The 14491-nt window shown below is 45.0% G+C and overlaps 1 protein-coding gene across 17 annotated transcripts in view; it reads right to left on the minus strand.

The window, feature by feature from the left end:
* L1CAM (L1 cell adhesion molecule) overlaps positions 1–14491 on the minus strand; it is a 98339-nt gene that overhangs the window by 15634 nt on the left and 68214 nt on the right. For 4 of the 17 annotated variants that reach the window (XM_083419476.1, XM_083419489.1, XM_083419486.1 and 1 more), the window contains 6 exons: positions 14185–14404; positions 12849–12971; positions 12403–12585; positions 8987–9109; positions 6764–6928; positions 1722–1853 (listed from right to left, as the gene is read on the minus strand). In XM_083419476.1, the coding sequence (XP_083275602.1) occupies positions 1722–1853; positions 6764–6928; positions 8987–9109; positions 12403–12585; positions 12849–12971; positions 14185–14404 (946 nt within the window). Of the gene's footprint in view, positions 1–1721; positions 1854–6763; positions 6932–8986; positions 9110–12402; positions 12586–12848; positions 12972–14184; positions 14405–14491 lie in introns of all 17 variants that reach the window. The other 13 variants (XM_083419482.1, XM_083419481.1, XM_083419479.1 and 10 more) reach the window with 5 other exon arrangements.

Below are 14491 nucleotides of genomic sequence, written 5' to 3' on the forward strand. Positions count from 1 at the left end.
GGGTGGGTGAGGTTAGAGCAGAAGGTGGCCAAGCAGGCAGGGAGATGTTATTAAGAAAGAGGAGAGGAGCAGCCCTGCCTCTCATTCTGAAAGACCATGCCTCTCCTCTGCCTCACTGAGGTGTTGGGATGGGAACTATGGGGAAACTGCAGGTTGGGGGGGGGGACCTGTGACAGACGGTTGTTAGAGAGCTGCCCCACAGCTCTTGGGGCTGAGTGGTTATCTGACTGAGGGCTTAGCCATATGGGCTGGAGATGGAAAACATGCCTGTCCCCGCCAGAGCATTGAGATGTGCACTATGGAAATATTATTGTCCAGGGGTCTCTATAAATTCATTTCTTTCGTCCCACAGCCATCTCAAGGCAAATAAGCTTTGAGGCATTGTGAAAGCTGCCAAAGCTCTTGGATCAGAGATGAGTGGAAGCATCTCTAGATAACAACATGCTATTTTTTATTTTTTTTAGGCCGTGGGGAAGTTATTTGGGGCAGTTATTCAACATAGTGCTCTTACAAATGTTCCATCGGCCCAAGCATTTCAGTTTGCCAGATGAAACCATCTCCCCTCTCCCTCCCCCACGCACTCTTCTCAGGGTTCTCCCAACCCCCCCCATGCTATGTGGGAGGGGGGATCCCATTGCACTAGCAGGAATCAGTGTGTTGGCTCCCGCTAGAGTAACTGTTCAGTTTTCCCCCACCTGGGGCTTCCAACGCCCAAGGGCAGAGAAGAGAACCCACCTGAGGCAGAGGGCCAGAGGAAACCATGGGCAGAGCAACAACGGAAAATTTACCTTTCTACAGTAGTGCCTAGTTTGTGCCCACACTCACACACCCCTCTCTAGCCTCCATCCAGGCATGTAAGTGGCATTATGAGACTTCAAGAGCACATTCCGGTCAGGCCAGAGCACACAAGGAGAGCGTGCAAAGCAGGGACAGTGAGGGGTGCAAGAGGGTGGCTGGGGAGAATTCCAAGGGGCAGGTAGAGAAGCCCGGAGAGCTGCATTCGGCCCCTGAGCCTGTGGCCCCCCACGCCTGCTCAGGGGACAGCAAAATAGTCATAAGAGCATATGAACAACACAAAGGTAACGCCAGTTTTCAAAAGCCTCAACTGTTTTGGCTTCTCTGCAAGGAGCCCTGGGAGCTGCAGATAGGAGAGAATGCTGAGAAGCTGGAAGAGGCATTCTCACAAAGTGCAATTCCCAGGCTACCTTAAGGAAGCCGTTACCATGAAAACAGTTTATGCCGGTAACACGTCCATGTCCTAACCTAAAATCTGTCTCTCCAGCACGTAATGCAAAGATGGGGAACCTCTGGCTCTCAAGATGTTACTGGTCTGCAACACCCGTAATCTCTGACCACTGGCAACGCTGGCTGGGGCCGATGGAGTCCAGCAACATCTGGAGGGTGTTATGTTTTCCCTCCCTGTTTTGGACTTACCCAGCCCAGTGGGTCAAATAGGGGACTTGAACTGGGATCGCATGAGTTCAACTCCTAGCTCAACTATGGACTTCACTCCGTGAACTCCATCAACTCCCCCATCTCTCAAGCTCAGCATCCTTGTCTGTAAAATGGGAACGATAACAACCTACCTCACAGGAGTGTTGTGAGGACGAACGCCACCAGGCACACTAAAAGTGCTATGTAAGTGAAAAGTGATAATAGCCTGGGGGGTGGCCCACGGGGGTCTGCTGCGAGGTGCTAGGGTGGGGCTGGGGGCACCTCACCCGAGTACTTGCCGCCCTTGCTGCGCTTGATGAAGCAGAGAAGCACCAGAACCAGGATAAGGAGAACGATGGCGCTGACAAAGCCGATGAACCAACCTTCCGCGGCAAAGCTCTTCTGGAAATCCTCAGGAACTGCAAAGAGCACAGAGAGGAAATTAATGTTTTTTTTTTTTTAAATAATATTTTATTGAGTTTTACAACAAAAACTTAAAACAACAATAAACAAACAACCTCAGAACAACCACAGAAAAAAAAAGAAAGGGAAAAAACAGAAAAATAGATACCACAACACACAAACACAAAACAGCAAAATACATCGAAAAAAATAAACATATTAAAAACAATTTTTGTCTCTTTATATTCTTTACATTAACTTATTTCTCCGACTTCCCCAGACCTTCCTTCTCTGTATTCCAAATCAAATATTCTGTCTGCAAATTCTTTTCCTCTATCATATTTTGATTTTCTAATACTCTTAAAGTCTAGTAGATAGTTGCATTTCCTTAAGTCTGACAAAATATTAAATCTTTCTCTGATCACTTTTTCCCAAATACCCATTCACCCTCAATCCGATGTCATCAAACGTTCGTTATCTTATAATGTTTCTGTAAGTAGTCCTTAAATTTCCTCCAGTCTTCCTTCACCGTCTCTTCACCCTGGTCTCTGATTCTGCCGGTCATTTCTGCCAATTCCATATAGTCAATAACTTTCATCTGCCATTCTTCCAGTGTGGGTAGCTGTTGAGTCTTCCAATACTGTGCGATGAGTATCCTTGCTGCTGCTGTAGCATACATGAAAAATGTCCTATCCTTCTTGTGCACCTGTTGGCTAACCATACCCAGGAGAAAGGCCTCTGGTTTCTTCAAGAATGTGTATTTAAAGACTTTTTTCAGCTCATTATAAATCACCTCCCAGAATGTCTTTATCCTTGGGCATGTCCACCAAAGGTGAAAGAATGTACCTTCAACCTCTTGACATTTCCAACATTTATTGTCAGGTAAGTGATAGATTTTTGCAAGCTTGACTGGTGTCATGTACCACCTGTATAACATTTTCATAATATTCTCTCTTAAGGCATTAGATGCTGTAAATTTCATACCAGTGGTCCATAACCTTTCCCAGTCAGCAAACATTATGTTATGACCCAAGTCTTGGGCCCACTTAACCATCACTGATTTCACTTCCTCATCTTGTGTATTCCATTTCAACAGCAAGTTATACATTCTTGACAGAGTCTTAGTTTTGGGTTCTAACAGTTCTGTTTCCAATTTTGATTTTTCCACCTGGAAACCAATTTTTCTATCCATTTTGAAAGCCTCCATTATTTGATGATAATGAAGCCAATCTCGAACTTTACTTTTTAATTTGTCATAACTCTGTAATTTCACTTTATCACCATCTTGCTCTAAAATCTCCCAATATTTTGGCCAATTGGCCAAATTAATGTTATAACTCTTGAAGCAGGTGAACTCTGAAGTGCTTTCGCCTGTTGCACAGCTTAGCAGTATAGCAGAGTCCTGCAGCGTTTCTTAGGCAACACTTGAGATTGCCCAGGAAGGAAGACGATCAGGAACAAAGACTGACGACTACTAGTAACTTGATTCTTGTAGTTTATTATACACAGCAGTAAACATACAAGTCTATCTACAAGTTACTATTTTACAACACAAAGTGCTGGGCTGGGGCCCACCTGTTATATTCAATGCTTTAATGCTTTGCCCATCTCTAAATTCTGACTCTTGAGAAACGTTCCCCCAGAAAACATCTGACTGGAATGTGGAATTTCCCTGTGATGGTGGAAATCCACAAAGTAAGTATGTCAAGATCAGGCTGCAGAGAGAACAACTTACTGTTATCTTGGCAAAGCCGCACTAACTCCTAGAGAACAGCTAGGTTTTTACCATATACCCCTGAACAACCTGGGTTCAAATAGCACCTGCTGATACACACACACACACACACACACACACACACACACACACACCAGCTGATTGTGTGTGTGTGTTTTCAGACTGGGGGATTAGACCCATCTTCATGCAGCAGCGCATAGGAAAGTACATTCTGTTCATACATGGAGCAAGTCATTCTAGGAAATGCCACCCATATTATGCTGGTTCTTAAATGGAGGAGCTTGTCTTATTAAACACACACAAACACAGGCACATACCCCTCTATATCCAAAAATTTACAAAATCTGCTCCACGCGTCTGGGGTTAAGGGTTCATTGGCTCCTGCTAGAATACTTCCTCAGAAATGCTGGAGCCATTTGCACCTAACAGTGGGCTGGGTCACTAGTTTCTCTCAAAAGAGAAACATCACTTTTCTGCAATGTTCTCAGCAGTATCGTGAGTGGACCAGGTGGTTGGGAAGGGCTCTCCGCCCATGTGTGGCAGATAGGGGCATTTACTCACGAATTCAGGAAAGAGCAGCATGGTTAGAACAGCAGCCTGGAGTCCTCCCTAACCAAGTGCCATCTCTATATGAGCAGATGGGCCTTTGCAGCCCCATATTGAGAAAAATCAGCTGGCTGCTAATGGCTCAAGAGGCTGCCTGCAACCCTCCACATACAGGCAATTAAAAGATACGTAGGAAGCTGCCTTATATGGAGTCAGGGGATTAGTCCATTTAGTACGCCAGGGTTGGGGAACTTGCAGACCTTGGCTGGAGCCCACTCCAGTGACTGTTGGGCATGGTGGGTGGGGCTTGTGTGATCTGGAGTTCAACACATCTTGAGAGCCACAGAATCATTGCCACTACTCTAAGCTGACTGACAGTAGCTCTGCAGAGGGGTCTTTATCCAGCCCCCTCTGGATTTATGAGGAATTGAAACTGGAACCCTCCATGTGCAAAGTGTGTGTCTACCATTGAGCTACAGCCATTTCCTGCACCCATGGGTCTACTCAGAAACCCCAAACATGGGGTGCTTACACATTAGCTAACAGCTTGAGAGAACAGAATGGTTTTCACCAACACACATACCAAGATGTTTAAGCAAGCACCAGACAAATGCATCTGTGCTATCCCATTCCCACAGCTTGGGGAAAAGGGAGCGGAAAGCAAGCAATATAATAACAAATAATGAAGATTTCTCGTATAAAATCTCCTACTCCCCCCTCCAAAAAGCTCTCCTGGTCTAAGTCAGTACAAATCTAAACATAGCCATTGCTCTCAGAAGTAGGATTGTCTTCCTAAAATTCACTCTCCTGCCATATAAACCAGCAGCCCCTTGTCCCTTTGTCTACATGGCAAGAGGGAACAATGACTCTCTTATCTTCTTTGCTGTGGCTTTAAAAATATTTCAAGACAGCAATCAAATCTCCACCTTCCCCATCTTTTCCCAAGCCTAGAGACACAACCAGCTCCTTTCAGCATCACTTCCCAAGTCTCCACGAGTATGAATCTGACATTTTTGTCAGATCACAGAAGGCCCTTCCTTCACTTAAAAGATGTCACATTTAATAGTGACAACCATAAATAATACATTACAACACCTAATAAAAAGCCTGAGAAACCAGGAGGGAGGCAATGCTCAAAAGATAAATGCAAGAGGGCAATACAATCAAAGTCTTTGAAAATATAATTGATAGATTGTGAAGCACTAGCTGTGAATTGACTCCACACACACACACACACACACACACACACAAGCTCCTGTAACATCATCTTCAGGAACAGTTTAATGAAGACTGGAGAAGAGCCCTTCAGTTTGAATGTAACAGGTCTGATCCTAATGTGGTTTTTTTCTCCATTAAAAAATAGCCAGTGGAGGAAGACCCTTCCCTTTTAAAAGGCAGGCTAAAGTTGCTCTCTCCTCCAAGGCAGATACTTCATAGAATCATAGAACTGTAGAGTTGAAAGGGACCGTGAAACCCCCTGCAATGCAGGAATCACAACTGAAGCATCCCTGACAGATGGCCACCCAACTTCTGCTTAAAAACCTCCATTGAGCAGGGCTAGCCCACCCATGAGGCAAGGTGGCCACCTGGGGTGGCAGAATCTGCAGGGCAACAGGAACGCATTGCTCACTGCTGCTGCAGCAGTGGCAGCAGCGATATCTGCAGCAATGCTCCTTGAAGGCCAGATCTGCCTCCTCCTCAGTAGCTCCCCACCATGCTGCCTCTGCAGTGGCCTCTCAGAAAACAGCTGGCAAGGCTGGTCTTCTCCTCCCACCCCTAGGGAGGAAATGGATGGGGCCACCCCTCTGAGATCTTCTGAGTTCTGCGCCCACCTGGCATGATTCAGAGTAGGCCCCTTCCCGTGACAGCCTTCGACTCTCACTTCACCCATCAAGTAGGGTTCCTGGTGATTCAAGGGGCACAGGATCCCTCACTCTGCCTTAGTCCATCTTTTTCTATTATTCTACTATTCTAATAATAGTGGCAAGAAATTGGAAGAATGAAATCTTACCAAGGATTACAGATTGGCAAATCCTTTTGATAGAATACTTGCAACTAGCAAAATTAACTGGAAAAATTAGAGGAATGTCAAACCAGAAGGTATTTAGGGAATGGAAAGTATTTAAAGAATACTTAAAAATGTACTCTACGAACGATAAGATACTTGCAGAAATAGAGTGATACTGGTAACCAAGAATTACTTGAAATACAATAGTGAATTATATGTCTATATACAAAACAAAGTAATATGAATCTGTGCAAAGAATACAGATATTATAAGTGGTATAATGAGAATTATTGGAAGTTATATATTTTAATTTGTCATGTAAGTGTAATATATTGTATTTGTTTATGTTTGTTTTTCTATCTTTTCTTATTTCATTGTTTTTATTCATTTGTATTATTTTCTGTATTATATGTTATGTCATGTATGTTATGTATCTCGTGTATATTTGTCTATATGAAAATTAATAAAGATTTCCTAATTATTTTTTTAAAAAATCCATCTTTTTCTTTGTAGTAACCAAGCTGCAATAAATCTCTTTGATATCGTTCCTCACCTTTTGGTCTTGTTATTGCTCACTGATCCAGCAAAAGAACCACTCTTCTTAGCAATGCAATCCTTTGGTCCGAAATGCCACTTACCTACGCCACTAGTTTCAACCTCTGTCTCCCAGATGGTCTGATCCTCCCCAGTGCGGTGCGCTTTCACAAGCCGGACCCGATACTGCTTGCCTGGCTGCAAGTCTGGGATGCTGAAGGATCCCTGGCTAGAGCTGGCATCCCCTACGGTTCGCCACGATTCCTTATCTGCTTAGAAAACAGGAAGAGACAGGGGGAAACCAGGCTGTGCATTCAGTCCCCTGGGCAGCCACACCCTCTCACCTGAATCTGGGTTAGAAGAAGTCAGCGTGAGCAAACCTGACCTTTTCAGCCTTTCATTTCCCCAAGCTTAAGTTCAGTTCTCCATGTTTCCACATAATTGCTGGTTTTATTTTTTTAAATGCTTGTAAGATTCACCAGTGGTTTAGTGTGAACATTTTATAAGCAATATTGCTGAATATACACATTTTTTACAAAGCATGTTTTCCCTAATATTAACACTTTCCCTAATGGAATGCATTTTTGTAGGTTATTTTCACTAATATATGCATTGCAGGCACCTCGATAATAAGCCTCTTATCATAAACCTCTTATACACATTACTTCCTGCCAACCTAGCAGTTCGAAAGCACATCAAAGTGCAAGTAGATAAATAGGTGGCGGGAAGGTAAACGGTGTTTCCGTGTGCTGCTCTGGTTCACCAGAAGTGGCTGAGTCATGCTGGCCACATGACCCGGAAGCTGTACGCCGGCTCCCTCGGCCAGTAAAGTGATATGAGCACCGCAACCCCAGAGTTGTTCACAACTGAACCCAACAGTCAGGGATCCCTGCACCTTTACACATTACTTGGCTGGAGTACTTCCTTGCAATTTTCAGTGAATGTGAATTTCAAAGGGTGGTTGCGTTTTGGCTTGTGCAGTGTTTTTTGGACAGTGTGAATTCAGTAGAGTTTCCTTTAAATGCAAACTTAATTGTACTTCTCCCCCATCTCTAGCTAGAACAGGCATGGCCAAACTCGGCCCTCCAGATGTTTTGGGACTACAACTCCCATCATCCGTAGCTGACAGGACCAGTGGTCAGGGATGATAGGAGTTGTAGTCCCAAAAACATCTGGAGGGCTGAGTTTGCCTATGCCTGAGCTACAAACTGGCCTGCTGATGCTGCCCAGCAGACACCAAGAGCACAGGCTGATTTGTATATTGCCTTTCCTCTCCTTAAAAAGTGTATTTAACTATGTTATTTCAGAATTTAAGGACCAACCTCTACTCTCCAAGTTGTTGACTAAGAAACTGTCAGTATTGTTACTAAATGCCATCAATATTGTTCTGTTCTCAGATGCTCAGACGGGCTCATGACATCTGTTGCTGGCTTTGGAGGATTTTTGTGAGAAGAATTTGTTCATGCCAAGAGCAAAATTATTGGGAAATATCCATCATCACACTAGCAGAAGAGGAATGGAGGATAGTCTTCTGCTCCATCCCATCCCTGCCTGCAGAAAGGGCATTGTGTGTCAGAGCATCAATTAATTAGCTCCCACTCACCCAAGCAGATTTCTCTTCAAAATCCTCCTTTGCAAATATTGCTGTTTATCAATACAGTACTCGGTAATGCGAATATTTCACTTCAGTGTATAAATGTCTAACATTTATGCCATTTGCCTAACTTGATGAAGAAGGATGAATAGTATGTCCAAAATCTATTCACTAAACTATTCACCTTTTAGAGGTTGAACACTGAATTCTAATCATAAAGAATGCTGAGATGGGAAGATCTGTGCTGTGGTCCTCCAGATGTTGTTGTCTACAAACACCCTTCGTCCCTAACCCACTGGCCAAGCTGCCAGGAGCTCATGGGAGTTGGAGTCCAAAAACACATGGAAGGTCACCAAGGTTCTCCAGCCCTACCCTATGCTCTTTTTGTTTCAGTAGCAAAGAGAATCCACATTTTCCAAGTGTCCATGCCTGCCACTTTTTCCAGGTTCTAGCAACACAGTCCATTTTCTGTTGGCAGGGGAGATTAAAACCAGTGCACACTGCTAAATGTGCAGGATATTTATGGACTTGGTTGACCGATGGAGTCCTCTGGTGGCTATGAGAAAGCCTCTATACTTCCTTCTCAATTACCACATCTGTAAAATCACAGTAAGTAGCATCTCAGTTTCTCTGGTGGCCTGAAGACCATGAGAGAAGTTGCTGTGGTTTCCCCTCCCACCCACCACCCACCTCCTTATCCAAAGGGCCACAGCCCACCCTTGCTTGCTCTTACCAGTCTTGCTCATAAGATGGACTTTGATTTCCACATCTCGCTGGTTGGGTCGTGGGGTCCAGACGATGGTGGTGTAGTTCTTCCCTGTTTCACCCAAACTGATATTCATAAAGCTCAGGTTCACTGGGCATGGAGGCAGAAAGAAAAACAAGGTTGCAGAGGAATTTAGTAACATTTCAATGCCTTCCTTAAGAAGACAACAGAAAGTAATGCCTGATTAACTCCATGGAGCAGGGACGAGGAATCTATGGCTCTCTAGACATTGTTGGATGGCAGCTCCCAACACCCTTACTGGCTGGGGACCAGTGGGAGTTGAAGCCCAAGGACATCTGTAGGGCCACAGCCCCCCCCCAGCCTTGCTACAGAGCCCTCCATAGAGAAAAACAACATAATCAAGGCAGAAAAAGCATCTGGAAGTGATACCCTATGATCCCATGCATGGGTTGATCTTCTCTGCCCATCATCCTGAAATTCTGCATGAAAAAAACCACAGATAAATCTGGAACATGGCATAGATTTTTGTTTTCTGAGAATCATTGATTCTGAAGGGAGTGGGAAAGGTAACCAAGATAAAGTGTTGCTTTCCTTTCTTTCTGCTTCCAAGAGTGATAGATACTTCTGGCTGTGGAAGTCTGAAACTGGGGGTCCTCCAAGAACTAAGGTGGAGCCTTTTAAGCTCATATGGCAGAAAGGGGACCTGCCACCCTTACTGGAGCAGGTTGTGAGTCAGATGTGGAGAATGTGGCGGGCTGTTGCTTTTGCAGCAAGCACTCACTTGGTTGTGAGCAGGTTGCGGCACAAGTGATGGCACCAGCAGCCTCTATTGGCATTGCTGGTTCTCTAAACCACCATCCAGAACCCATGTTGCAATGCAGCCACATGAAATGAAAGTAGCACTTCTCCCTGCACCTCCAAAAGCACCGTTTAGCAAGGGCCCTCTCCCCTTAGGCAATCCCACTCCGTGGTAGAAAGCTTGTCACCCAGCAGAGATCTTGCTGCATGAGCCACCGCTGCTTGCTCTCGTGTTCCAAGCACTCCAGCCCCAATGATGACAGGCGATCAGAAATTTAGTTCTTTATTGGCAAAGACACTCTGTCTGTCAGCTGTTGCCCCCCTGCTGCTGCTGCTGCTTCCTCCTCCTCCTCCTCCCCCATTATTTCCCAACTTTTCCCTCATCTGCCTCTCAGCTGCAACCTCCCTCAAACCCCTGTTGTAAATCTAAGCTGTCTTCCTCTCTCTCCTCCCTGGAAGGGTCAGGCTAGGGAGGCGGTCTCCACCATTCCTCCTCTGCCCAGTCCCTGACAGCTCCTGCCTCACGAGTGACCCCATAAGTCACTGGTTCCTTCCCCTGGATCATCCTCCTACCCCACTGGTCTTTTGCCCACCCCTCAGATGCCTGCCCATTCTTAACATCGTGGAACCATTGCTCTTCCCTTGGAATCCACAGATCTCTGGATCCAAACCATTTTGCCCAGTCTTCTGCCTTGCTCCCTGTCTCCCCTCTCTTACTGACCACTGCTACTAAGCCAGTGGTAAATTCTGAACTGCAGGAACTTGTCATAACAGCCCCCATAACTGAACCACCAAGGTGAGTCCAAAATGCACATTGCTGTGCTGATGCATCACACACACACACACACCGCACAAGAGCAGCACCAGATAGCACAATACCCCTTTTTTAGGATGAACTGACCATCATAGAATTACTGAGCTGGCCTCATTCTTGGACTTCCTCTAGACTAATAGTACAAACAATAGTTCATCTTCAAAGCTTAGTCACCACCTCATTCACATGAATTGTCTCTGTCAAGGAAAGGTCTGCCAATTGTGGAGGAAGGCAGAGGCAATCTTCACACAACAGGAGAAGATCTCCTAGTTCCTCAGAGAAGAAATCAAGAAAGAAAGCCTGATCTTGAAGTATCACCTGACCAATTATGTTCTATTGGTGCAAGAAGGCTTCCTTGGTTGGCATGGAGGGTTCCTGCAGTTTGGTGGGAACATGCAGAGTGAGTCTTTGTCTGACATCCCTCAGGACACCAGTTCAAGACCCATGGAGGACTCAAGTCTTAAGACTTGTTGTTGATAGAGGCAGCCTTGTTGCAAAGCAATGCATTACCTCCAGGCAATGGATCATGGATGCCATGAAACAGATCATTCTGACTAGCAGAGTGCAACCTGCTAGATAATTCTCTATTGGAATGCTGAAGCAATGGAATAATATTTCCTATATTCATCAGTGAGAAGGCAATGTTACAACTTGGATCTTCTGCCTCAAGTACTCAGCTTATTCACACATGAACGAGGCTCATGCTTGCATGTTTACCCCCATGCGGACCCTTAATTTAGTTACTTCTTTCATGGGGGCAAACCATAGTTTACCACTATGTCAGAAACAGGAAACTATGGCTTGCACTTCCCCTTCCAAATTGAAATTGCAAATCAGCTTCAAATCATGGTTTATCATGCACAAACCAAAGCATGTTGGTTAGGATGAAATGACAAAGCACCCTGTTGCTGAAGAGGGAGAAACTAACTGATACAGGGCACACGAGGGGATGAGAGAGCATGCAGGACTTGTTCAAATAGTGCTTTATCACTTGATGTCACTTCTGAAACAAGCCATAATTATCTATTGGCCCTTGATCCTGCAAGTCCCTGATCTACATGTTGGGATCAACACAGGAATCACTCTCTTTGCATGTGGCGTATGGACATCAGGTATGCCTACTGGGGACACCTGAGTCCCCCACAAAAGCCTTTGTCTGGGAACCTTCGTCTAAAAGCTGTGCCAGGGACTTTGAACCTTATTACCAACAACATAAAAGAAGGTCAGTGAGAAACCTTGAGTATATTTAGCAAAACCTGGAGGACCAAAGGTTCCCCATCTCTGACCCAGAACATACAGCTGTATCCTATAATCTCTGAGTGTGAATACAATTTCTATTTGAATTTCAAGAGGGTTTTTTTTTTAAAAAAAGGAGCACACACACTATCACTAATCCAGCAAACAAATACATCAAGGATTATTCAAAAGTCCTCCTCACGACCTGTTCATATTCTTTTCAAAGGCACCTACTTTAACTTACAAAAAACAAAAACAGCAAACTATGGGTGGCCATGGGAGCAGTGCCCAAGGGCCAGGCTATGGCAGGGGGGTGGGGGTGGCCTTGCTCCAGTTTTGTGCTCCTCGTCCTAAGCAGGGAGTTTGTGCAACCTCCACAGGAAACATCTTCTCGTTCTCTCCCTGGGTTTGACAGGGATGGAGGAGCCTGTGTGGCCCTCTGGATGCTCTTGAACTCCAACTCCCATCAGCACCAGAAAACATAGCCAGTGATCCGTGATGACAGGAGTTGTTCAACAATATCTGGAGGGCCACAAGTTCTCCCTGGAGGGCGTATCCATAAGGCTTCACTTACCTGACTCGCGCATTGCATGCTCTTCCAGAACAAATGGCTCCCCTGGCCCCACACTGGTTTCTGCCCATAAGTACAACTTGTAGGGAGTATGGGGGGCAAGGTCAGTGAGGTTAAAGTCATTGTGTTCAGCACTGATGCTGTAGGAGGTGGATTCCAGCGCCGTCTGGTTGGCTGTCTGGTTGGCTAGAGCAAGAAGGCAGAGAGGGTTGGAGCATTAACAATTAGGGTTGTCACTATTGGCAGTATTACAAGTAACAGTAGCAGCAGTATGCTGAAAAACACAATCTATACCCCCACATCCAAAGTACAGTATGCTTTATTTTTACTAAGAATATTTTGGGGCTGTTTTTCTGGACAAATGCCCACCCAAATGCCTCTCAAGCCCCCTAGTATTCCACAGACCAACCTCACTGCAAGCGGTCAGAAAAACCCTTCCACGGACTCACCTTGCTGGAAGGCCAACTTGTATCTCAGCAATTTCCCATTGGGGAATTTGGGGGGCGTCCACTCCAGTTTCAGTGCCGTATCCGAGATGCAGTCCAAGTGGAAGGATGCTGGGGGACTGGGCACTGTGTGTGGAGGCAGAGAGAGAAAAGGAGAGTGAAGATAGTGAGAGGAAACATTTGGGAAGAAGTGGGCCACATGTGGTGAAAGGAAACACTCCAGAAGTTTCTTGGGGCTAAAAAGCTGGAAGTGAACAGGCCAGGCTCCAAGCACACCAAGAGACCAGACTGCTACCCCTGGATGTGGGAAGGCCAGGTTCACATCCCAGCTCAGGCTCAAAGTTCACTGGATTACCTTGAACAAGTTATTATATCTCACCACAACCTTTTACAGAGGATTAACAAGCTCCATCTTAGTTAAACAATGGGATAATGTTTCAGCTTCCTTTCTAAAGTATCATTAGCTTACCTCATACACAATTATATAAACAAGGTCTATCAACAACAACATGCTCTTGCAGATGCAATAAGGAAACTGCTTCCTTGAAACATATGTTTATACAGTGTTCAGTTTTGGAAAAGTTTTTTGGGGGAAAGTATTAGGATGAATAAATATCATTGTGCGGAAAGAGTTAAAAATTTCAGAAGATAACATCATCTTAAACTATAGTTTAACCCTAATATATGGGGCTTGACAATCAGTAAAAATAAATGGATTCTCTCTGCCTTTGAATCTGCAAAAACATTGATATTGATACATGGGAAGGACCAACGTCCGGCCCTCTTCAGTCAGTGGATAGATGAGATGACAACTCTTGCAACTCATGAACAGATTGCTTTCAGACGAATATTATGCATGGGGAAATTTAATGATATTTGGAAAGTATTTGTCAAAACCGTAGTGACACATGAATACAGTAACTTAAGGGAAACAATTAGTTTATGCAGCTACACATATACAATATAGTTCTGTAACCTTAATTATATTTTATGGTTATTTTGTGATTGCAGTTTTCCTCAGTTTTTAAAAATGTTGCAATGTATCCTTCTTCTTTTTCCCTTTAAACAACAACAACCTACTACAGAGGACTGTTGTAGGATAAAATGAGGTTACCCAATGTGTTACGCTGAGGTTTGCTGGAATTGTTGTTGTTGTTATTGCTGTTATAATTTCTGTATGCTTTGCTACTTGCATCTAACAAAACAAGGACAGAGAATGCGGTGGGGGGGCTCAGCCCCTAGAGATAAGAGGAGCATAAGGTTAGGGACAGGTTAGCCATATGCGTTGAGGGGAGATAAAATGTGGACGGTTTGAGGGTGATGGGCTTAGGGCACTTACCTCCCTCCGGGGTGTTGAACTCCAGGGCCTCATTGCGGGGTCCCTCGGCCTGCCCATTCAGCACACTCATCTGAAGTCGGTACCGGCTCCAGGGCCTGAAGCCCCCCAGGGTGACTTGAGACACATCCCCTTCAATCTCCAGGTCCCCATGGGGGTGGGGGTGAAGGTAGACCTGGCGATGGCTGTGCTCTGCCATGGTCCCAAAGTTTGAATAATAAATCTGGGGAAGGGGGAGAGAGAGGAACAGAGATTTTACCCCCAGATCTGTTAGCCACACATGCACTCACAGTTGTTTGGTTCTGGCACC

Source organism: Podarcis tiliguerta (assembly GCF_965153285.1).
Source record: "Podarcis tiliguerta genome assembly, chromosome: 17".
In the NCBI taxonomy this organism is placed as follows: Eukaryota; Metazoa; Chordata; class Lepidosauria; order Squamata; family Lacertidae; genus Podarcis; species Podarcis tiliguerta.